The sequence below is a fragment of the Cucurbita pepo genome, chromosome LG07 (genome assembly GCF_002806865.2).
Source record: "Cucurbita pepo subsp. pepo cultivar mu-cu-16 chromosome LG07, ASM280686v2, whole genome shotgun sequence".
Classification (NCBI taxonomy): domain Eukaryota; kingdom Viridiplantae; phylum Streptophyta; class Magnoliopsida; order Cucurbitales; family Cucurbitaceae; genus Cucurbita; species Cucurbita pepo.
In genome coordinates, this window is record NC_036644.1 from 7,930,604 (window position 1) to 7,954,421 (window position 23,818).

General features: G+C 33.0%; 3 protein-coding genes, 1 long non-coding RNA gene, 8 other non-coding genes and 1 pseudogene across 14 annotated transcripts; 1 reads left to right on the forward strand and 12 right to left on the reverse strand.

The window, feature by feature from the left end:
• Positions 1 to 9,654: 9,654 nt before the first annotated feature.
• Positions 9,655 to 12,534, reverse strand: LOC111798178 (CST complex subunit TEN1-like). 3 transcript variants are annotated; one of them, XM_023681179.1, is made up of 4 exons: positions 12,447 to 12,534; positions 11,068 to 11,227; positions 9,985 to 10,138; positions 9,655 to 9,901 (listed from the first exon to the last, which is right to left on the reverse strand). In XM_023681179.1, the coding sequence occupies exons 2-4, from the start codon at positions 11,169 to 11,171 to the stop codon at positions 9,782 to 9,784; spliced, it is 378 nt and encodes a 125-aa protein (XP_023536947.1). In that variant the 5' UTR covers positions 11,172 to 11,227; positions 12,447 to 12,534; the 3' UTR covers positions 9,655 to 9,781. The 3 variants fall into 3 exon arrangements, with proteins under 3 accessions (XP_023536947.1, XP_023536948.1, XP_023536949.1); XM_023681180.1 differs by lacking the exon at positions 12,447 to 12,534 and adding an exon at positions 12,364 to 12,408; XM_023681181.1 differs by lacking the exon at positions 12,447 to 12,534 and adding an exon at positions 12,203 to 12,357.
• A 3,930-nt stretch (positions 12,535 to 16,464) lies between these two features.
• On the forward strand, positions 16,465 to 18,690 carry LOC111798629 (F-box protein PP2-B15-like). Its single transcript, XM_023681886.1, has 3 exons — positions 16,465 to 16,776; positions 16,857 to 16,975; positions 17,965 to 18,690. The coding sequence occupies exons 1-3, from the start codon at positions 16,504 to 16,506 to the stop codon at positions 18,452 to 18,454; spliced, it is 882 nt and encodes a 293-aa protein (XP_023537654.1). The 5' UTR covers positions 16,465 to 16,503; the 3' UTR covers positions 18,455 to 18,690.
• Positions 18,691 to 19,138: 448 nt separating this feature from the next.
• Positions 19,139 to 22,523, reverse strand: LOC111798630 (60S ribosomal protein L18-2). The gene is made up of 5 exons (XM_023681887.1): positions 22,418 to 22,523; positions 22,243 to 22,332; positions 19,842 to 19,970; positions 19,569 to 19,751; positions 19,139 to 19,463 (listed from the first exon to the last, which is right to left on the reverse strand). Exons 1-5 carry the CDS (start codon positions 22,418 to 22,420, stop codon positions 19,305 to 19,307), a joined length of 564 nt encoding a protein of 187 aa, XP_023537655.1. The 5' UTR covers positions 22,421 to 22,523; the 3' UTR covers positions 19,139 to 19,304.
• On the reverse strand, positions 20,182 to 20,277 carry LOC111799363. The gene has a single exon (XR_002815832.1). It is a non-coding gene; the product is annotated as a small nucleolar RNA snoR69Y (small nucleolar RNA).
• On the reverse strand, positions 20,186 to 22,235 carry LOC111798631. The gene is made up of 2 exons (XR_002815729.1): positions 21,083 to 22,235; positions 20,186 to 20,911 (listed from the first exon to the last, which is right to left on the reverse strand). It is a non-coding gene; the product is annotated as an uncharacterized LOC111798631 (long non-coding RNA).
• On the reverse strand, positions 20,402 to 20,497 carry LOC111799359. The gene has a single exon (XR_002815829.1). It is a non-coding gene; the product is annotated as a small nucleolar RNA snoR69Y (small nucleolar RNA).
• Positions 20,623 to 20,706, reverse strand: LOC111799369. The gene has a single exon (XR_002815838.1). It is a non-coding gene; the product is annotated as a small nucleolar RNA snoR53Y (small nucleolar RNA).
• On the reverse strand, positions 20,870 to 20,964 carry LOC111799358. Its single transcript, XR_002815828.1, has one exon. It is a non-coding gene; the product is annotated as a small nucleolar RNA snoR69Y (small nucleolar RNA).
• LOC111799361 lies at positions 21,039 to 21,135 on the reverse strand. Its single transcript, XR_002815831.1, has one exon. It is a non-coding gene; the product is annotated as a small nucleolar RNA snoR69Y (small nucleolar RNA).
• On the reverse strand, positions 21,212 to 21,303 carry LOC111799356. The gene has a single exon (XR_002815826.1). It is a non-coding gene; the product is annotated as a small nucleolar RNA snoR69Y (small nucleolar RNA).
• LOC111799355 lies at positions 21,383 to 21,477 on the reverse strand. The gene has a single exon (XR_002815825.1). It is a non-coding gene; the product is annotated as a small nucleolar RNA snoR69Y (small nucleolar RNA).
• On the reverse strand, positions 21,554 to 21,649 carry LOC111799360. The gene has a single exon (XR_002815830.1). It is a non-coding gene; the product is annotated as a small nucleolar RNA snoR69Y (small nucleolar RNA).
• Positions 21,818 to 21,915, reverse strand: LOC111799362 (annotated as a pseudogene).
• Positions 22,524 to 23,818: the final 1,295 nt, after the last annotated feature.

Sequence of the window (23,818 nt, forward strand, 5' to 3'; positions counted from 1 at the left end):
TCATATTTCTCTTCATCGAGAACTGCTCTGTCTACTCTCCTTCAAGGAACAGCCTCCTCGCTGGCACATGCTCCGGTGTCTAGCTCTGATACCATTTGTAACGGCTCAGGTCCACCGCTAACCGATATTGTCCTCTTTATACTTTTCCTTTCGGGTTTCCCCTCAAGGCTTTAAAACACGTCGGGAATGTTTTATACTCTTATAAATGATGTTTTGTTCTCCTCCCCAACCAAGGTGGAACTCTCACAAAAAAAGACGGCAAGGAAATGAAAGTTACTATCTATACCAACAAGGTGTACCTTCTCTTTTAGCGACTCAGTCATAAAAACTTCACAGTTAAACTTATTACATCGAAAGAATCTAATTTTGTTAAAGGAATCTAACTTTAAATTCCTATAAAATATTAAATTTCCTTTTTTACAAATTATTTAGTAGATGTGTAAAAAAAAATTTAATATTGAATAGTTGAGTGACCTAATAAAAATAAAATTTTAAATTTTAAAATAAATATTATAATTTTATTTTATTTTGGTCCCTATATTTCTAAAACTTCAAATTTCGGTAAGGATTCCGGTACAAAAATAATAATTAAATTTGAATATTTAAAAATACCAGTACAAAAATGTAACAAAATTCAAAGTACAGGGATCAAAATGATATTTTAACGTTAAAAATTCTAAGGTTGATTAGACAGTTTTTAAAGTTTAGGAGACAAAATAGATAAAATTTTAAAAGTTTAGTAACATATTAGACATCATTCAATTCAAGAATCAAATAGATAATTTTATAATTTAACTTAAGTAATCTACAGTTGAAAACCCGAGTAAAGGGAAGGTACATAAATAAACCGAAACCAGGTCCAAATGAGAGTAATCTTGAAGATAGAACGATTGAGAAAAACTCAAAGGAAATGAAAGTTACTGTCTATACCAACAACGTACACCTTCTCTTTTAGTAGCTCAATCATAAGAACTCGACAGGACTAAAAATCAAAATTCTAAAAATTTAAGTCAAAAGGTTAATTTTAATTAATTAATATAAACTAAGAAGACCAACATTAGTTGATTGTACTATTTAATTGACTTGGTCAACATTTTAAAAAATACATTATGTTACAAAATAAAATAAAATAAAAACAACATTATTAAATAAATAAAAACTATAATTTAGATTATGAATAAATTTTTTTTAATTTGATAGGCTTGGGAGTATTTAAATACTCGATTTTAAAATAGTAATTAATATTTTAATTAATTAAATTATAAAAAATTATATTTCTGACGTTATAACATTCGACTCGATATAAAAAAATTCGATTAATTGAAACTAAATTTTTTTATTAGATTTATAATTTTCTTAAATTTTTTAAAATCTTAGTTAAATTATAAATTTAATGGAAAATATTAGTTTTAATAAAATTTTCATAAATAAATCATATTGTAAAAAACATTTTATTAAATTATAAAAGTAATTATCTTAATAAATCTATCTTACACGTGGCAGTCGATTAAGCTATAAAACGGCACCGTCCAAATCTTGACTAATTTAAAATTAAAAGTACATAATAATATTAGTATATAGTTGGAAATTAGGTATATAAATAATTTAATTAATAAATAAAGTATTTGTGACAAAGAGAATATAATGATTTAATTTTGGTTTGTTAGTATGGTGGCAAAAACCAACCAATAATAATATGCCAGCTGTATATTATTTACCAAATTAAAGCAGGCAAGTTATATATTTTTTTTATTTTTAAATTAAAATTAAAAATTTTAACATTCTAAAATTGGAAAAATTAATAATAGTAATAATAATAATAATTTGCCAATAAATATATAATTTAATAAAAATAAAAAAACTTTAGATTTTAATGATTAAAGAATCTTTGCATGAACCAATAAATAATTTAAATGTATTTTATATATAAAATTCCACGCTGGCAATGATTTCAAGTTTGACATATACAATAATTAATAAAAATATAAATTATTTATTTTACGTCATAAATCATTATTAATGTTGTGGTTAAGACTCGATCAGCTCATATTAGCTTATCAATATTACAGAAGTCTTATATTTAGTTTTACGGACTCGTATAAGCTTATCATAGGGTTCTCATTTTTTATTCAGACAATCTAGCTTGAACGAGCTTATCTCAATCATTAATGTCACTCCGAGCTTATCTCGATCGTGAGATTCACTTGAATTTAGTTAATCTAGCTATGTTATTTACGGGTCCCAACAATTGTGTAATGATCATATGTATATATAGGTGAGGTACGATGTGAAATCCCACATTGGTTGTAGAGGGGAAGAAAACATTCTTTAAAAGGGTGTAGAAACCTCTCATTAGTAGACGCGTTTTAAAATCGTGAGGCTGACAATGCCACGTAACAAGTCAAAGCGGACAATATCTACTAGTAGTAGGTTTGAGCTGTTACAAATGGTATCAGAGCCAGACATCGGGTAGTGTGCTAGCGAGGACGGGGTGGATTGTGAGACCCCACATTGGTTGGAGAGGGGAAGAAAACATTCTTTAAAATGGTGTAGAAACCTCTCATTAGTAGACGCGTTTTAAAATCGTGAGGCTGACAATGTCACGTAACGAGTCAAAGCGGACAATATCGACATCGGGTAGTGTGCTAGCGAGGACGGGGTGGATTGTGAGACCCCACATTGGTTGGAGAGAGAAAGAAATCATTTCTTACAAGGGTGTGGACGCCTCTCCCTAGTAGATAAAATAGTGAGACTCACGAGGATACGTAACAGGTCAAACCATATCTGCTAGCAGTAAGCTTGGGTTGTTACACACGAGGCCGTAATTGTTCAAACTTATGGTACAATGTACGAATTCTATCAATCTAGACGGTTTAATACTAGAGATCAGTGGGCTAACTTGATCCATGTGAATTGGATCAGACCGTTCCAACCGAGTCGGATTGTGTCGGTCCAACTGAATTGGTCAAACCAATTCAAGCGAAAAGTTTGTAGAACTTCTTAAAAGTCAACTGTCAAATATAAACATTAGGGCATTACAAAAATATTATTAATTTTCATTGACTAAAGCATCTTTACGCAAGCCAATAAATACTTTATATGTATTAACATTAAAGTATTATTAATTACTTTTTTTAATCTATAATTATAATTATTAATGATTCGTTTATTTCCTTTATTTTTATTTTTATTTTTATTATTATTTTAATTTATTTTAGACAAAAAAAAAATAAATTAATATTTATTAACTATGCTATGTTGAAATTGGTTGAATAGTAAAATTATTTTCTTTATTATTATTATTATTATTATTTTAATTTATCTTAAACAAAAAATTTAATATTTATTAATCGGAGTTGTGCTATGTTCAAATTGGTTGAATGGTAAAATTATTTCGTTTATTATTATTATTATTATTTTAATTTATCTTAGACAAAAAAAAAATAATATTTATTAACTAGTGTGCTATGTTCAAATTGGTTGAATGGTAAAATTACAAGAAGTAGCTCATTAACAAAAACAACCCATTTTACGGTAATTAACCTATTTAAATAATCGTTAAATAATATAAATAGTGATTTTATTTTTTTTAATTAAAAAACAGATAAAATGAGGAAAACTCCACGGGAGCTTGGTCCCTTCTTCGATCTTATCTACAGCTTTGTTCCTCGTCTCCCTACAGCTCCACCCGCTCGTTGTAATAGCTTGCTTCTCGAGTGGCTCGTACCCCAGGTGGTGCGGCTAAGCCAGAGTGGGCTCAGCAGTCGACCTATGTTTCTGGGTGCAGGCGTAAAGGCATGATTAAACATTTTTTAAAAAATAATTTTTTTATTTTATTTTATTTATGTTTGCTTTTTAACCTTTTTAAGATAAGTCCACAAAAATTTCAAAGAATTATTTTTGGAATTTATTTAATTCCTATTATTGGCTTTACTTTATGTTCCCATTCTAAATTCTAAGCTTTTTAAAATAAAATATTTTATAATATTTTATATTAAATAATGGGAAGTGGAGAAAAAATATATTATAAATTAAATTTAAAGCCACTTTAAAGGAATTGGATTCCTTTAATGGAAAACAATTCAAGGATATATTTTGGATAATTTATTTTATTCATTTAAAAATATTTATTTATTTTTATTAATCATTGCCTTGAGGTGGATAAATAATAAAATATGGTTATGCTTAACCTGAGGTACATGTGCGTGTCACAACGAGAGCGAGCGTTCTGAGATAAGTGTCTCGGGCAACTTGCTTTTAAATGGGTTTTTCAAGAATAGTACTGGGTGGCACGGATGTACCGGTATTGCGCCCTAACCCATGTGTCGGAGGTTGAATTATGCACTCGTATTTGAAACTTATGTCGTAAATGGTTTAGTACGAACATGGGAGAGTTTAATGCTTAAGAGAATTTGGATGGATGGACGTTTGAGATGTCCAATGAGATGATCGATACATGGGTCAGCTCCAAAGATCTAAATAGAATTTAAACTCGAGTAAAACCCTAATTAACATTTTGGGAAGAAAATATAATTATTAAATAATCAATTTTTATTTTTTTTTTTGAAATTTATTATTTATTAATTACAAATTTTGTTTCAAAAGAAGGGCGGTTGTCACGTCGTAGGGTCCCAATCCCATGCAGTGCATGTTCATCATAATTAACCAATGGGAGGTGGAGGGTCGTGATCAGGTGGTCCCTTGCCCACCTGCAACCCCATGCTCCTTCAATATCCGCCATTCGATCAGATCTCGACGTGACTTCATTGACCTCATTTTTTTCCCCTTAAATTAATTTCTTCTAATTTAATGAGCTTTTAGACTTATAAATATCATACGACAAAACGGTAACTTTTGTTTAAAGGGAAAGAACGTGACCTATAATACAAGAGAAATCTACGCACCGTTATGGTGCTCGCCACACAAACTCTAGTGCTTAGATTAGCTCGAGAAAATATTAACGTAGCAAGATTTTAAGAATTAGGAAGAGCTTAACGTCTTCAAGCTAACAGAGGGTATTTATATCCGCCTTTTAGAATTAGGTTAAAAGATGATTGAATTAAACTGGACCAATATCACATGAACTCGGGACATGTTCGGCATGTGCCCCTCATGAGGCTCACTAGTTTGACCTGCCTTTTATTTTTTTGATTCATTTCCTTCTATGTTTTGGTATCTGTCCGGCTCTTTTGTCTTATTTAGTTTTTTATTTTCATTGTATTTTGTGTTTGTCTTTGTGATCTAATTTCAACGGTGATTAAAATGAACACAATATAATTAAAAAAAAAGAATAAAGCTAAAAATAAAAAGAACTAAATTAAGATTTAAATATTAATAATAAAAATATGTTTTTCAATAAATAAAATACAAATTATTATTTCTAAATCAATCTAAACAATAATTCAAGTAATTAATAACAATATCTCTCAAACTAAAAAATTATTAATAATTAAAAATTAAAAAAATGTGGGTCCCACAATCCAACTCCTTTTTTGTTGGGGGAAGAACATTACTCAGGTCTCTTTGGATTCGTGGCCGGTAATGGAGGAGAAAAGGGGGTTTTGTTTCGGTGTAATCATTCCCATAGTTGTTTTGGTGTACCTTTTTTTTTTTTTTTTNACGTGTTAATTGATGGATGGGTTTTTTTTACTTTTGAACTTTTCCTATTTTTTGATTTATTTTATTGGTAAAATTAATAATTTTTTTTAAAAATTTTATCTTAAGATGAAGAAGATTTCACGGCTTCAACGAGAGAAGTGTCGATTTATCATAGAATGTCTTCATATCAGGTGCATCGAGAATGTAGTTGGAGCAACATAAGTCCGAGCGTCTAGCATGAAATAGAGTTAGTGCACAAATTTTAAAATTTTAGAAAATAATTATATAATTAAAATGAAGGGCCATACACTTTTGATTGAAAATTGGGTGAAATAAAAGAATAATCAAGCATCAAATTCATCCACAAAGTGAAATAAAACATGTGGGTGACAATTTTTGACATTTTTTTTAAATGTCACATCAATTAAAAAGGTACTTTATTTATTGTTGTGTGTATTATAAATATTTTTTTTAATGTAATTACTATAATAAATTGGGATAAGAGAAAAATAAAGGTTTAAACGAAATACATCCTAACATAATATAAAACCATACTAATAAAACCACCATAGATTGATCTATCAATTGAAACGAGTAACGTAAATAAAAAAAAACTACGAAAGAAAGTATACAAACTCGATGGAGAGGTGATCGTCTGCTTAGGATATTAAAATCACATCTAGCTTAGGGAGTCTGTCCTTTATATTTCATAGATAGTGTCAAGACACGTGGAAAAAAGTACACTTTATTCAAACTTTGATGACATTATTTTACTTGATACTTGTTCAATGAGTACATGTAATAATCCAATTATATCTGAGCAATATATAACAAAATAGTTGAGAAATAACACTTTCCTAAACCATAAGAATATTCAAAATCATTTACAAAACCATCATGATTGATCTAGCGATTAGTTGAAACAGGTAACGAAAATAAAACAGACTACTGAATAATGGATATAAACTCATAATGATCCTCTGCTTAGAATATCAAAATCATATCTAGTTTAGGGAATTTGTCTTCATACTTCACAAATAGTGTCAAAACACGTCTACATATTTCACAAATAGTGTCAAAACACGTCTACGAACTGACCCTTCATGCTAAATTTTAACGCGCATTGAATAAGCACATTCAATGAGCGTTAAAATTTGTGAAATATGTATAACAAATGTGGTTCATAGAATATTCAAAAGCATTTACAAAACGACCAAAATCAATCGAAACAAGTAACAAAAGTAAAACAGACTACTAGAGAACGGATATAAACTCTACGATGTAATGATCATCTACTTAGAACATTAAAATCAGATCTAAACAATCTATCTTCATACTTGATCAAAAAATGTCTACAGACCGACCTTTCCTGCTAAACTTTAACGACACTATTTCACATGATACTCGTCAATTAAGCACACGTATCAGTCCAATTAAAGCTACCAATATACAACAAAATAGTCAAGAAATAACACTTTCACAAACGATAAGGATATTCAAAAATCATTTACATAACAACATAGATTAATCTAGAAACGAGTTGAGAATGAAGCAAACTCTAAAGTAGAATATAAGATTATATCCATTATCCAGCTTAGGGAATCTGTGGGAAAAGACACAGTACAGTGACAGCCACCATAAGTAGGCAACAAACACATGGTTTAGAAACCACCGGAGACAAAAAAGAAAAGGGCAAGGTACTGAGAAAGAAGTGATATTTGAGCTTTTAGTGAGACAAGAAGTGATTTTGATTTTTGATTTTTGGTAAAGAAAAGGGTCCCATAGAAGCGTAAATTAAAAGCAAATGAAAAGAGACACGTAAATTTGCTACCCAACAATCACATGTGGGGCGGTGCAGGCAGAAGATACCGACATCCACAAACTTCCACATAAATTTATAATTCAAAAATCTAAAAATGGGACAACAAATAATAATATTTAGTCGTATATTTCAATCAATACTATTGAAAAATATATGTATATGAAGATTAAAGTTTTTAATAAAATAACAATCCTAAGTCTAGAATGGAAATGTGAGCAAACGAACCTAATTCTTAAATCATTATCACAACTCTTTCTTCCAAAAAGAGAAGGAAAACCTAATATCACCACAAATAAAAAAAGCCTATGTTTTCCATACAAGTGGGGTTAGGGGGAAAATGAGTGAACTTGTAAATTACTTCATATTAGTTGGCTCATAATTACTTTGAAGGAAATTTGATTTTGTTTGCACACAAATGTTGACAAATTTGGAAGAGTTTTAATGGTAGAGAATGGTCACCACTAGCTAGCATTGCAATAAAACTTGCATAATAATGATAAATTTGGTCAATAAAGTTATGAACTCATGTGGGTTAGTTTTGTATTCTTATTGGTCTAAGTCGAATCAGCCCTATAAAAGATTCACAAGCTCAAACTGTAGGCTTTTTGTCACCATTCACTAACTAAAATTCCAATAAAGAAGAGTGGGCTGATGGAATCAACAAAGTTCTATAAATAATATCGAAGAGATTTGTTCAAGATCAATCCAAAATTCCAAAAATGTAATAGGTACAGGCTTGAAAAGAAAGCAAACAAGAGTGGAACAGAGAGGATATATATATATATGAAGACAAAAGGAGGCTACCAAAGAGTTGAAAGAAGGCACACACTCCAATTAGAGGGAAAATTTCTACCACTATCCTGATGTGGAATTCTTGAACATATCATCACTATTAAATATAAGAAGTATGAAACCCCTAGAAGGTAAAATCACATTTTTTTGACATTATGAGGTTCCTAAGTTATTAAAACTTTCATTATCATACATATCCTTTACGTAAAGCTTACTAAATATGCTTACTACTACTCAAAAGCAACAAAATTCTGATAAAAAAAACATGTTTAGTGGTGCAATGATATTTTGTTTGGATGAAAATGGGAGTTTGATATGTGAGAGTGACTAATAAGTATGGAGTTGGGTTTCAAGATACTATTTTGGTTAAATGGCATGAGCTAGAATTGCCAACCTATGAAAGCTCCTTTGGGTAAGACATATACTATCGACCGAGAGATCTGAGACCCACGTGTTGTTGATCTCACCAATTGCTTACTTAAAATGTTAGGATTTCATTACTGCTCACTAATTCAAAGGGCATTCATCAAGCTTCACCGAAAAGATAGAGCTACAGTACAAATTTTAAATGCAGAGTGACCAAATTAAAACTAAAAAGGAAATATATGAACTAAAAATCTAATCCAAATGATGATGGGACTAAATAGAAATGATGGAATGGTGCACCATAAACTTCCCATATTACATCCATACAGACTATCTTTAGTCACTTCAACTTTTTCTATCTATCTTTTGCTAGCTAGTGACCTTAACTGTTCTTCCTGCATTGATTATGGTTTTGTCATACGGAACGTGAATTGAAGGGTTGTGATTTGAATCCTCTTAATGTAAAGGAACCAAATGGGAGAAATTGGATCATGATGAACTCCACGAAACTGGAAAGGAAGGACCCTACCCCTACCACTCTAATCCTGTTAGTGTGGGTGGCTTTTTCTACCAACCAACTCAATAAATGGTTCAGAATGTACAACGCGTATCTTTGACTTTTTGGCACCTTTTTTTCCTTTTCTTTGATTACTCACAAGTGAATCCTTGTTCACAAGCCATAAATGAAAGCAATTACACTAAAGATAATGTCCTCTACTCTTGATGGTTTGACGTTTTTGGACACGCAAAGGAAGAGCAATGGGGTCCTTTTACCAGATTTTAAGACTTTTAATGTACTTAGGAAAGATAAAAAGAATAGGGTCATTTGAAAAGTAATGGTAATAATACGATAGTTTTGTTAGTAAAGACTATACACACGATTTATAGGTACCTTGCTACTTGTGTGTTCTAGACACTAGAGATAAATTTAATTATGTCATTGGGGTCTTTGGTAAAACTTATAATGGTTTTTTCATTTTTTAAGCCATCCTATTCTAACTACTGTGTTCTAAAACATTTCTATATGTGCAAAAAAAAAACCCACTTTTGACAGAAAGATATTCACTCAATAAAAGATATTAGTAAAAAAAGTAATTTACTTACTGAGATCTTCTTTACAGACGCAAAAGTAAAAGTAAAAAGTCATTCCTACTTTGAAATTTCAAAGATAAGCTGGATTACCTCCTCAAGGTGAAAAGTGAACTAATTTGTTCTCTTGTTTAAGTGATCAGCCTGAAATTGTTTTAACAGTTGTAGGGACTGATGATACAGGTTCAGGTCAATGCCGTCAACATTCCTACCAACACGTGCCTGCAGAGTTGCCTGAAAATACCGCACCAATCAAGACTCTTGTGTGTGAACGTTGAGACAGAGAGATAGAAAATAGTCACAAAATGGTATTTCACCTCATTATCTGATTGAACAAGTAGTTCACCAATAAATTGATATATGGAGCCAATGCGAAAGGTAAGCTCTCTCAGATGCTGTGTGTCGATCTTCAAGCTAACATTTCCATCGACGATTATGGCAATGGCTGTCTCCACAGAATACTCCACTAACCTGCCCTTGAAGAACAGATGGTAATTACTTTCATTGTCACAGAAAGAGTAAAGGAAAGCAAATATTGTAAAGATTCAATAGTATTTTTGTCATATATCTCATAGTAATAAATCGAAGGATAAAAAAAGGTTGCATATGCATCAAGAACTATTTCAACGTTAAGATTAAGTTCCTTATTAAAGGTCATCAACAAATAATATGCTGTCACATTAAGTAAGAAGAGGATTATATGATGTTGGCACTATAAGATTATGTTTCAAAGTTGATCTCAGATGATACCACTTGTCACAATCGCACTTTTAATGGCAGCGGACTTGCGATTGTGCGGCATTCACTTTCCAACGACAAGTGAGCTAAGCCAATTCGTTCTTGCATCGCCTACGACCAAGCGACGTATGCTCGAGCCTCTGGCCTCGATTTTAAGAGAAGGTTTTAGAAAGCGAGGGTAGAGAGAGATTTTTGAAAGAGACGTTATATAAGCAAGCAAGAGAAAAATAACAACGGCTTACAGTATATAACCTTGAGTAGGGGGATACGACTGATTAAATGGTGGCTCCATGCCTTAGTCATGGATTTTAAATATCTGGTTTCTGGAAAATGCACATCAGACATTGAGCATTCACAATAGCCAAGGAAATCTATCACTTCAACATCCGATAAGGTTGCACCAGCCAAGAAATTCAACAATGAATAATGCTATTAAAATATCAATCTGAAGGATATGCGAATTCATTGATTATGTCACACAGTGAACCACTACGTTAGATAAAGTTTAATACATATCAAATCCAAATCTATGAATTTTGACGTTATGATAATAGTGAACATGCAGAGGAGAAAAGGTGAGTGTATCACTTCATTGCTAAGCATATCAAGGCTGCCCAAATTTTAAACAGACAGATATTGAGACAAATTCTAGCAAACTTTACTTTCCAGTAACTCTAAGTGAAGCCCCATCCTTGAAGAACTCTGAAGATGGCTTCAGGTCTTTCAGTGAAACCAACGCCCCTGATTTTATTGCAGCCGATGCCATCCAGTATAATCCTTTTTCTCACAAAAAGCACTTTGCTCCCTACTAAGAGTCAAATCCTACAGGAAAGATATGTAAATCTAAGTAAACAATCAATAAATTCTTCGTAACGAAGATAAAATGTAACAACTCAAGCCCACCGATTGTAGTTATTGTCCTCTTTGGGCTTTCCCTCAAAGTTTTGAAACGCGTCTACTACGGAGAGGTTTCCACACTCCTATAAAGAATATTTTTTTTCTCCTCTCTAACCAATGTAGGATCTCACAATCCACCCCCTTGGAGACCCAGCGTTCTTGCTGGAACACCGCTCGGTGTCTGGCTCTGATACCATTTGTAACAGTCCAAGCCCACCGCTAGCAGATATTATCCTCTTTGGACTTTCCCTTTTGGGCTTCCCCTCAAGGCTCTGAAACACGTCTACTAGGGAAAGGTTTCCACATTCTTATAAGCAATGTTTCGTTTCCCTCTCCAACCGAAGTGGGATCTCACATATGATAGAATAACTATTAAATTAGTCTTACAAAGTAGGAAATTAGCCCTTCAACCATTGTTCTTTACTCTAACATGTCACATGTTACCATGTCACACAGTCTCAGATCTTCACACAATGCTTTTAACCCAACCCGTCTCTAAATTGAATTATGATTTATGATTACCTACTATAAACATTCAGAAAGTTATTCAATCAAGCAGCCACTGTCAACTTCCCATCACAGGTTTCTACTTCCCACTTCCAAGCAACAACAAAGTCCCCCACTCCTCTACACATTATAAGTTGCGTTTTTACCAAATTCCTTGTCCATTTCATGTCATTTTGATCTTGGAAACCTTAAATATACTCCATCCAGTAAAGTTTCCACTAGCAAACAGATCATCATGCATTCCACTAAGGTAACAAATTCTTCGTACTACATTCGGATTTCGGACTAAAAGAAATAACTCAAAAGATTAATGACTACGCCATGACTCATATTTCTGTTCCTCAGCAACCAAACAGAAAGCGAAAACCCTAAGGATTCCAAACAGGACAATACATGAATCGTAATAATCGATCATGAGCTCAACGGTGGATTGAAAGGCGAAAAAAAGTTGAAAATCAAATTCCACCAAGCACAATCATAAACAATCAAAATAATGGATTCAGATTCAGATTCTTGATATGTCTACTCGGCAAGCAAAACAGAAAGTGGAGCACCATGATTGCAGAAGCGAATTTATGAAAAAAACGTGGAGCCATGAAATTCAAACGAGAGAGAGAGAGAGAGCACGCCTACTTACCTGTCGCCTTCTGAAATTTAACCAAACCAAGCAACACGGTGACGACCAGATGAACGTTTGATAGAAAAACAGAGCGGACAAATCAAAATTCACAATATTAAATAATATTAATAATAAAAAAAACTTAAAACTTGGTTCGGGTTGAGCTAGGGTTTACATTGTGTTCATATGACTCGATAGGAGTATACATTGAACCCGACAACCCGAATTATAGGGGTTAGATTGGGTTAATTTTTATTATCCTGAATAGATTCGATTCGGTTTCGGGTTCATTGACAAAAACTTCAGGTGACCCGAACAGAATAAAATTTTATAAAATATATTAAGAAATGTTATGTAATCACGAGTACGTCAAAGTGGTGATTTTATGGCACTAATATTCCTCTTACTTGATCACCGAAACATTTCAAACTATTCAACTTAAACGGAAGGGTTAGATTTTTATTTTTCAGTAGAATATTTTGAGAATGGAAAATCGGTTTGGTTGGCAAGTTTGACTTTTTTCTAGTCGGGTCAACTCGACCAGCTAAAAAATTGTTACAAAGGTTAAGAATATTTGACGGTTGTAATAGAAGCGGTATGTTGTGTAAATGAATATTAAATTTTATAAGATTTTAGTTATTAACCTAATAAATATAATTTTTTAAAATAATTAAAAAAAATGATTTATACTTGAAATAAAAGGAAGAAATATTAGATTAATTTTTTCTCAAGTTTTTCATAATGGGCCTTTTATTTCGGCCCTATAGTACCAAAATGGGCTTTGTTAAAATGGGCCTATGGAGTATTATTATTATTTTTTTTTTTTTTTTAAAGTATTGATCGAGGTGGAGGAGTGCTGGAGAGCTGCACTATCACATATGGGTGTCACTTTTTTTGAGGTACGGGTCGAGGTGGGGGAGTGCTCGGGAACTGCACTGTCACATAAGAGTATCACCTCTTTTTTTTTTAGACATTGGTCGAGGTGGAGGAATGCTCGAAAGTTAAGTATCGCGGAGGGGGTGTCGACCTAGGACATCAGTGTAGTCTACAAATTTGAGTATTGATAAATTTATATTTTAAATAATCGACACGCTCATGACAAGCCCCATTCATGTTTTTCATCCATCTTCATGGCTTCATCTGACCTTAGGCAAGGTTCTCTTTCGCCCACCGAACATAACTTGTGTAGAATCCAAGCTTGTTTAGTCATACCCGTCATGTTCAATCGTCTGCAGCTCTAGCCGACTTGTCTCTACACTATGCCAAGTCATTCGGGCTGAACCTTGCCTCTACTCTAGGACAAGATCTGTCATGTGTAACGTCTCATCTCAATCATCATCTTGGTTCCCAACAACACGTCCATACATTGTGATGTCATCTCACGTCTGAGGACAGCTCGACCATCTTGGCTTGTTTAGGCATGTCTATCTTAACCCTCACGTGGCCGAATGGACGCCACTTGAGAGCCACCACCTTATCGGTTTGCCTCATTTTTCATCCGTTTTCGTAGCTTCATCTGACCTTAGGCAAGGTTCTCTTTCACCAACCGAACATAACTTGTGTAGAATCCAAGCTTGTTTAGCCACACCCGTCATGTTCAATCGTCTACAACTCTAGCCGACTTGCCTCTACACTAGGCAAAGTCATTCAACCGAACCTTACCTATACTCCAGGACAAAGTCTGTCACGTGTAACGTCGCATCTCAGTCACTATCTTAGTTCCCAACAACACGCCAATACATCGTGATGTCACCTCACGTTAGAGGACAGCTCGACCATCTTGGCTTGTTTAGGCATGTCTATCCATGGCCGAATGGGCGCCACTTGAGAGAGCTACCACCTTATCGGTCTACGTGTAAGGAACAAAAAACCCAAATTTGGAAACATACTTGTCCTTTATGATACAGCAATGCAAATTCGTAGATTGTGTGCTTGAAAAGAACTCAAAACAGTTCCTTGTTCAAAAGGGGAATGTCTTTCTCTCTCCTACTCACTTAACTTCGCACGTGCGAAGTGGGGTTGTATATCCAAATTTGACCATCCTCCTACTTTTTTATATTTGCAGATTAGTCCTCCAACTTATTGCTATATAATTAATGATATTAATTTCCAACTAAACAAAAATTTAATTTATATAAATAATTTGGCAGTTACTATAAATATAAATAAATAAATAAATAAATAAATATATATATATATATATATATATATATAATATTAAATAATTTGGCAGTTACCATATATATATTAAATAAAATATTTATGGCGAATATTTTAACTCTAAATTTGTTAAATTAAAAAAACAAAAAATATTAATTTTTTTTTATTATTTTGAAGTTATGTAGCCAAAAAATTTATTTTATTTTTTTAAAATAATATGTTATTTTGTCAAATTCCAAAAATAAAATGGTTATTTCTTACTTTTTAAAAATATTTGTGTAAAATAAATAACAAAATTAATTAATTATTAATATTTTTTATCGAGTAAATTAGAGCTTTTAAAAATAATTAACACCCGGTCTAAATTTATTCTTATCTTTTAATTATTTTAGAAATTTAGTTAATTAAATTATAAAATAATGAATAATTCTAAATAAATAAATACAGAAAAATGGTTTGAAGTCACAAAATTTAGATATTTACCGTTTTTTATTTATTATTTATTAAATACGTGAAATTATATTTTTTTTTATAAAGGAGAAAAAAATATTAATTCATTAAATAAAATACATATTCCTTTTTTGAGATCTTGATCGGGTCCCACATTTAATTTTTTTAGGATATTTAAAACTTATATCTATTTTATTATATTATTTATATTTATAATTAAATAATTAGCACATGGTTTTTTTTTTTAATTAAAAAAAAGTCACCAAAAGGCAAATAAAATAAAGTTCACGTGATTTTCCTCTTTGTCGTTTTTCTAAAAATATTTATTAGCATTATTAAAATAAAATAATAAAAATTGAGAAATATGACAAATATATATATATATATAATATAGTATAGTGCCGCTAAGTTAATAGTTATATAATTTTATTCTTTTTCATTTTTAATTAATAATTTGAAAATTCAAAAATTAACTATTTTTAAAAAAAATAATATATATTATTTAAAAAATAATAAAACTTCACCGAAAAAACCCTTTTTTTTTTTTGTATTGTTTCTTCCTCCAATAATTTATTTTTGTTTTTTTTTTAATATGATTTTTCTATTTTTTTCAAGTATTTAAGTTTATTATTGTTTTTTTAATAATTTTTTTTTCAATTAAATAATTTTATAGTAAGAAAATTAGGATCTTATTTCGCTGCATGCCAAAAGGGAAACCGGCAACTTGTGCAGTCAGTCAAAGGAGGGCTTGACCATTTAAAAAATAAAAAATAATTTAATTTTAAAAATTGAAATAATTCGACTAAAAACTCCTCTAAAACGTTTCTAATTTTACCCACTAATTTAAAAATAAATAAATAAATAGTCGTCATACGAACAATTCCCAACCTCTATTATCTAGCGAGTCTAGGTCCATTTCGAGTGCGCGTAAAATTTTCAAATTTACTAATGTATTTTGTTACTACTTTAAAAATAATAAAAATAAGACAATATTTTATATTTTCAAAGCATATTAATTTTAAATTTTGAGTTGAATTATGACTAATTTGTCTTTAAAATCGAATAGAGAATTTAATTATCTGATTTCTGAATCGATGACATATATTTTTAGACAGTTAGGTTACGTTGAGTTAGAAACAATAAAGTTATTTATACAAATTTAATTTTAGTTTAGTTTGAAATTAATATCATTAATTACTATACCATAAAGTCAAACAATTACATTTTCAAAACTCATTAAATTATAAATAAATTTGCCCCACCCTATAAATGATATAGAGTTAGAGGACTAATCTGCAAATATAAAAAAGTAGGAGATGGTCAAATTTGGATATACAATCCCTCTTCGCACGTGCCAAGTTAAGTACATCCAAAGTCTGAGTAGGAGAGAGAAAGATAATCCTCCTTTAATTTATCTATTTAAAACCATTTCCAGTTTCCTCTTCCTTAGCTGATATCGAACAAAATGGCCGGAATTTTCACCGTCGGAATGTTGCCGGACGACTGTCTTTCCGCCATTCTCTCTCTCACAACTCCCGCCGACGTCGGGAAAGTATCCCTCATCTCGCCGGCGTTCCGACTAGCGGCGGAATCCGACGTCGTTTGGGGAAGATTTTTGCCTGAAAACTACGCTCGGATTATCGGCGCCTCTGATATCTCCGACGAAGTTCCGTTTGGGTCGAAGAGAGAGATCTTTTTCCGGCTCTGTTCTCCGATCCTCATCGACGGCGGTAAAACGGTAAATAAATGAAACCCATAAACCATTTTGCCGGACTCTGTTCGTCTTATTGGTTGAATAATTCATCTCTGTTTTTACAGAGCTTCGAGTTGGATAAATTTTCCGGGAAAATCTGTTATATACTGTCAGCAAGAGAATTGGGTATCACATGGAGCTCTGATCCACTCTGTTGGAGCTGGAAACCGCATCCAGAATCCAGGTATATACTATACATACATATATATATATATATATATATTGTAATAGTTCAAACTCAGCCCGAGTAGATATTATATTCTTTTGACTTCCAGTTTCGAGCTTTTGCTTAATGTATTTAAAAATATCTGACTTTCAGTTTCGAAGCAAAATTTTAAAAATATCTGCTAGAGATGATATAAAGGGTGTTTAGTTCTCCTCACGAAGGTAGGATCTCCCAATCTACTCCCTTCGTAGTCTAGCGTACTCGTTAGCACTCGTTCCCTTTTCAAAGTTTTCACTGGCACTCGTTCCCTTTTCAAATCGACGTGGGACCTCCGGACCTCCCAAATCCACCTTCTTTTGAAATCTAGTGTCTTTGATGGCATATCGTCTTGTGTCAACCTTCTTCGGGGCTCAGCCTTCTCGATGGCACATCGACTGGTGTCGGGCTCTAATACCATTTCTAACAACACATGTCCACTACTAGCAGATATGGTCTCAATTTTGACTTCTCCTTTAGGCTTTTCCTTGCGGACTTCCTCTCAATTTCGGCTTCTCCTTTGGGCTTTCCCTTTCGGACTTCCTCTCAATTTTGGCTTCTCCTTTGGGCTTTCCCTTTCGGACATTTTGGCTTCTCCTTTGGGCTTTCCCTTTCGACTCTCTCAATTTTTTAAAATGTAATGTTTTTAAAATGCATGTGCGATTTTCACACCCTCGAAGGGTTTTGTTTCCACCCCTTCGAGGCCCAACATTCTCTCTTCTCCCCCAAATCTACCCACACCACGGCAGACATTGCCCTTTTTGGGCTTCCCCTCAAAGTTTTTAGCGTGTCCTTTTTAGGCTTCCCCTCAAAGTTTTAGTTTTTAAAGCGTGTCTACCAGGGAGAGGTTTCCAGTCTCCTCTGTAGAATCTCTCGCGCACACATATATAGACACATATATAGACGACGACAACACATATATATATATATATATATAGACATGTTTCTAAATGCATCCAATTTGTGGTCAGATTTTCAGAAGTGGCAGAGCTAAGAACAGTGAGCTGGCTGGAAATCCATGGAAGAATAAGGAGACGGAGGCTGTCGCCAAACACAGAGTACGGAGCTTACCTTCTAGTGAAGATAACAGAGAGAGCGTATGGGTTGGATTTGATGGCGGCGGAAGTTTCGGTGGCGGTGGGGAATGGAGGGCGGATTTCAGAGGGCAGCGTATGGCTGCAGCGGAAACAGAGGAAGGAGGAAGATTTAGAGAGCTTGTTTTATGGGAACAGAAGGGAAAGAGTGAGGAATCTAATGGGAACAGAGGAAGAAGAAGAAAGCAATGGAATAAGGGGTTTGAAGGAGAGAGATGACGGTTGGTTTGAGATTGAATTGGGAGAGTTCATGAGTGGGGAAGATGAAGATGATGAAGATGTTCATATGAGTTTAATGGAGATTAGAGGCTTTCAGCTCAAAGCTGGAATCATTGTTGAAGGGATTCAAATTAGGCCTAAAAATTGATAATCCTCCTCTATTTGTTGTTGACCCGAGGACTCGTTCTCCTTCCCCTTCTTCAAACTCCAATTCAAATGGTTTATAGGGAAATCTCTTATCAACGATAAAACAAAATCCATTTTGTATCGTATCTAAGAGATTCTTGGGTTCGGGCAAAAGAAGCAGCAGCGTAGATTGAGCGTAGATTGAGTCATGTATAATATATATAATAAAATATCTAAGAGTGAACGACCCTTTTGTAACATCTCGAAGTCTACCATTTTTAAAACACACCAGTTAGAGGGATCCATGGAGATCGACCTCATAGGAGGCCTAAAAATTGACAAAACTCAGCATAAATTGAATCAAGTAAAATATATATAATAAAATATCTAAAAGTGAACGACCCTATTGTAACGAGTCTACCGTTTTTAAAACGTACCAGTTAGAGGGATGTGGAATCCACATCCTTATGAAGAATACTTCATTCCCATTGGAGATCGACCTCAAAGTCCTCAAAGGCTTTAAACTTTGGCAGGCACTCATGGTGGTCGACCTCTCGTGTTCGACTGATATTGACATTGAAACGATTAAATACAAAATAGTATGTAAAATATATACATATACCAAAAACTTACTAAAAGGCTAATTAATTTGTTCATAGAACAATATGGACAGTTTTGAAATATGAAGCAAATAAGGATGGAAAAGTGGGAGGAAAGAAAATACAAGATGTTTCTCATTGAATACGATTGTGATGTTGTAATAGCGAAAACTTGAACAAAGAAATGAGTGAATCTCACATGATAATGTATCTTCAAGTTTACCAAAACGTGAATTTTCTGTCTCACAAATAGCGCTGAACATGGTACTGAAACTAAACTCTGTAACCCCTGCTGTTCCTCTTTCCTCTAGCTCTCTCGAACTTCCTTCCCTTCGCCCTCACGTACGGTTTCGTGTGGCTGTGAGGTACACCAGGAGCAGGACCAAAGTGCTTCACGGCTTCTCGGGAGTTCTTCGGTCCACGAAGGAGAACCTTTTGATGCAAAATTACAGTGGATTAAGTTTGAATCTAAACAATTGTGAATATAGGGCGCTCGACAACAAGTCTATGAAATTCGGGACACAGTCGCTATCGTACCGTATTCTGGCCAAGAGGAGCTCTCAGGGCAAGCTGGTCGAAGGTCAAGCACTCGCCACCAGCCTTCTCGATCCTTGCCCTTGCAGTCTCGGTAAACCTCAAGGCTGTAACCTTCAAAGCTGGAACTTCATAAACACGAATGTCGTCGGTCACGGTTCCGACAACGACGGCGATTTTATCTTCCTGTACAATGTTATAACCACGTGAAGTTAGACACTGAACAATGCGGATAAAATGGTGAAGAATAGGTAATGCATACATAGAAGCACACACCTTTCCCTTCATGAACTTGACAAGTCTGGATAGTGAAATTGGTGGCTTGTTCACCTTGCTCATGAATAACCGCTTGAGGATCACTGCATTGAAATTGCTTCCAGTTCTTCGGACAAGAAATCGGTACAGCTGAATTCAGTAAACAAAATTAAAAGAACCCATCACTTAAATGACCTGAATAGGCATAATGAACATTAAACACCTTGAAATAAACCTAAAGTGACCATAAAAATGAATTATTATTGAAAACAATCTTGAAACGCAAGAAAGTAGCCCTACTTTTCATCTTAATTTTAAGGCTGAATTTGATACAAAATGCAAAACTTCAAGGGTATAATAGTTTGAGCTCAGGTAAATATGTGAATCTTGTCTAGTCATTGACATTTAGAATGTCTCATAGAGCTGGGATTCACATAATTCATCATTGCGGGTGATATAACAATACCAGCATTCCAATCATAATAAATTTAAGGGGAGATAAAAAATTCGAAATCAAGGTTTCTTAGTGGACAATTATACCGTTTCGTTGTTCAAATTGAATCTGAAAGTTTAACAATGAACCTAAGCTCAGATAAATGTGGAAACAGGTTCATTCCCGGACCTACGGAAGGTCTCATAATGAGCTGGGATACACAGATATCATCACTGCACATAAACTTAAACGACTTTCTTATCAAACAACAGATTCCATGCACCATTAAGTTACAATGGCTAAAGTTAAAGATAAATCTCACAGAATAAGATTATAAATTCTGAAACAATTAATTCAATCGTGTAGGCTAGTTCCCTCAGAGACAAGAGTTGAAGATCAATCATCATGTGATCAGTATTAGCATGGTTTAAAAAGTAAAACATCATAGGGAACAACCTATCTCTCAATCCTTCAACAAGGAAAACAGTGACTGAAATGGCAGAAGGATATGCGAACGGGCTTTGTTATTAATACATGATGAAGGTAGCTCATATTTGTCATCTTAATTTTACTGCTGAGTTTGATACGAAATGAAAGAACTAAAAGGGTAAAATAATTTTAGCTCAGGTAAATATGTGGATCTTGTCTAGTCCTTGACCTTTAGAAAGTCTCATAGAGCTGGGATTAACACATTGCATCATTGCGGCTGATAACACAATAAACATTTCAATCAAAATATAATTAAAGAAAAATTAAAAATATTGGCCCATCGATTTAAAAATAATATTTTGAGCTCAGGTAAATATGTGAATCTTGTCTAGTCCTTGACCTGTAGAAAGTCTCATAGAGCTGGGATTATCATATTGCATCATTGCGGGTGATAATAAAATCACAATTTCAATAAAAATATAATAAAAGAAAAGTTTAAAATATTGACCCATCGATTCAAAAATAATATTTTGAGCTCAGGTAAATATGTGGATCTTGTCTAGTCCTTGACCTTTAGAAAGTCTCATAGAGCTGGGATTATCACATTGCATCATTGCCGATGATAATACAATAAAAATTTCAATCAAAATATACTTAAAGAAAAGTTCAAAATATTGGCCCATCGATTTAAAAATAATATTTTGAGCTCAGGTAGATATGTGGATCTTGTCTAGTCCTTGACCTTTGGAAGGTCTCATAGAGCTGGGATTATCACATTGCATCATCGCGATTGATAATACAGTAAGCATTTTCATTCAAAATATAATTAAAGAAAAGTTAAAATTATTGGCCCATCGATTTAAAAATAATATTTTGAGATCAGGTAAAAATGTGGATCTTGTCTAGTCCTTGACCTTTAGAAAGTCTCATAGAGCTGGGATTATCACATTGCATCATTGCGGCTGATAATACAATCAGCATTTCAATCAAAATATAGTTTTAAGAAAAGTTAAAAATATAGACCAATCGATGTAGATATAATATTTCGTATCTAAAAATTCGAAATCTAGGTTTATTAGTGGCCGATTATTCTGCTTCGTTGTTCAAATTGAATCAGAAAGTTTAACAACTCTGAGCCTAGTCTCAGATAAATGTGGAAACTGGTTCATTCCCGGACCTACGAAAGGTCTCATAATGAGCTGGGATACACAGATATCATCACTGCACATAAACTTCACCTACTTTCTTATCAACCAATCAGATTTCAAGCACCATTAAGTTTTAAAAAAATCCAGCCTTAAAAAACTGAAATACGAGCAAAATCACGTGAAAATAACAATGTCTAAAATTCAAGATAATTCTCACAGAACAAGATTTAAAATTCCACTCTACATTCACCAATATCTTGAAGTTCAATCACAACATACTCATTCATTAGTTTAAAAAAATAAAATAAAAACTCATTTCAATTCTCTAAGAATTTGAATCGGTGAAAACAAATGCTCGTCACAACAGCGGAACCAGCGATGATTAGCAAAAATAAAAAATAAGAAAACCAACCTTCACGAGGAGCTTGAGGTAGATATCGTCGGACTTAGGCGCAGTCCTCTTGGTCTTCTTGCTCTTGCCTCCTGCTACGAGATCGATCCCCTGCAATTAACGGAAAATAAATCTCAGACATTGATGTACACCATTGGAGCGATAGAAATGAATTGAGGAAGAGAAAGAAACAGACCATTGAAGCTCTTGGTGGTGAAACCCTTCCGCTCCGCGACGGCGACTGCTAGGAGTGAACGACAATGGTTTTAGGGCTTTCGAAAACCCTATTTATCGAAGACGAGGGCATAACTTGTGTACCACTGCGGCGCGCTTAACCTAACTTCGAAAATTGAATCCTAGCCGTACGCGTGTCCTAAGAATAATTTATAATTAAATTTAGAGTTTTATTTATTTATTTATTATTATTATTTTAAGATTTAAATCTCACCATTTTTTAATTTTAATTTTCTAATTTATTTTCATATATCACTCCAATATTATATATTTGTTTGCTTTTTTATTATTATTATTATTATTATTAAAGGTTAGTTTTAAAAACATTTGTTTCATTATTTTAAATATTTAATTAATACTGGCCACTTAATTTTAATATATATTTTGAAAAAAATATATATTATGAATAATAAAAAAATTATAATTAGATGAAGAATAATAATTATAAAATTATGCTCAATAAAAAAAAACAAATTATTTATTTGAATTGCACTCCGGATGGCAGCTTGTGTGGCACTCATTTTCCAAACTAGAAGTGAGCTAAGTCAATTCGTTCTTACGTCACCTACGGGCAAGCGACGTATGCTCGAGCCTCTAGCTTCGATTTAAGAAGAATTTTTTTTAAAACGAAGGCAGAGGGAGATTTTGAAAGAGACGTTATATATGCAAACAAGAGAGTAACAATAACGGCTCACGGTATGTAACTATTGGTAGGGGACATGACTAACTGTGACATCATGTCGATAAACTCACTAATAGTGTCTGTTCTAACTTTTTTTAAGCTATGTAGACAATAGATTGTTAACCAAAAGTTGAAAACGTTTAAAAACGATGCACATTTATATATGTTTTAGGGACGGAACCCCTTACATCGATGCACGAATCTAATGGATACCGAACGTGTTTCAGATGGATTATCGACCTAAAGAAATTTTAATTCTTCCTGGCAACTAATGTTGGATATTCGTTAACCCTTTTGGCCCATGCATTAAGAGCGTCTCTAGTTTCCCGAATCGACTGAAAAGAGGTACGGTGATAGTATTTGTAGCGTTGATGAATGTCGTAATAATCTGATCTTTTTTCTGTCATTTGTGTCATTTGTTTATCTGCCTCTGTGACGTTGATGTAATAAACCTTAAAAAGTCTGCATTTTTTAAACAAAATATTACCGGTCTCTTTTTTAATATTTTTTTGATAATTTAAAAATAAAATAAAATGATATTTTTATTAATTTATAATTTAAAAAAAAAATTAATCTAGTAATTTTATTAGAGTGGGGCCAAGCAATAATTAAACGAAAAGCTTAAAATTTACTCTTAAAATAATGGTAAAATTATTTTAACGACAAATCGCGGCACCTTTC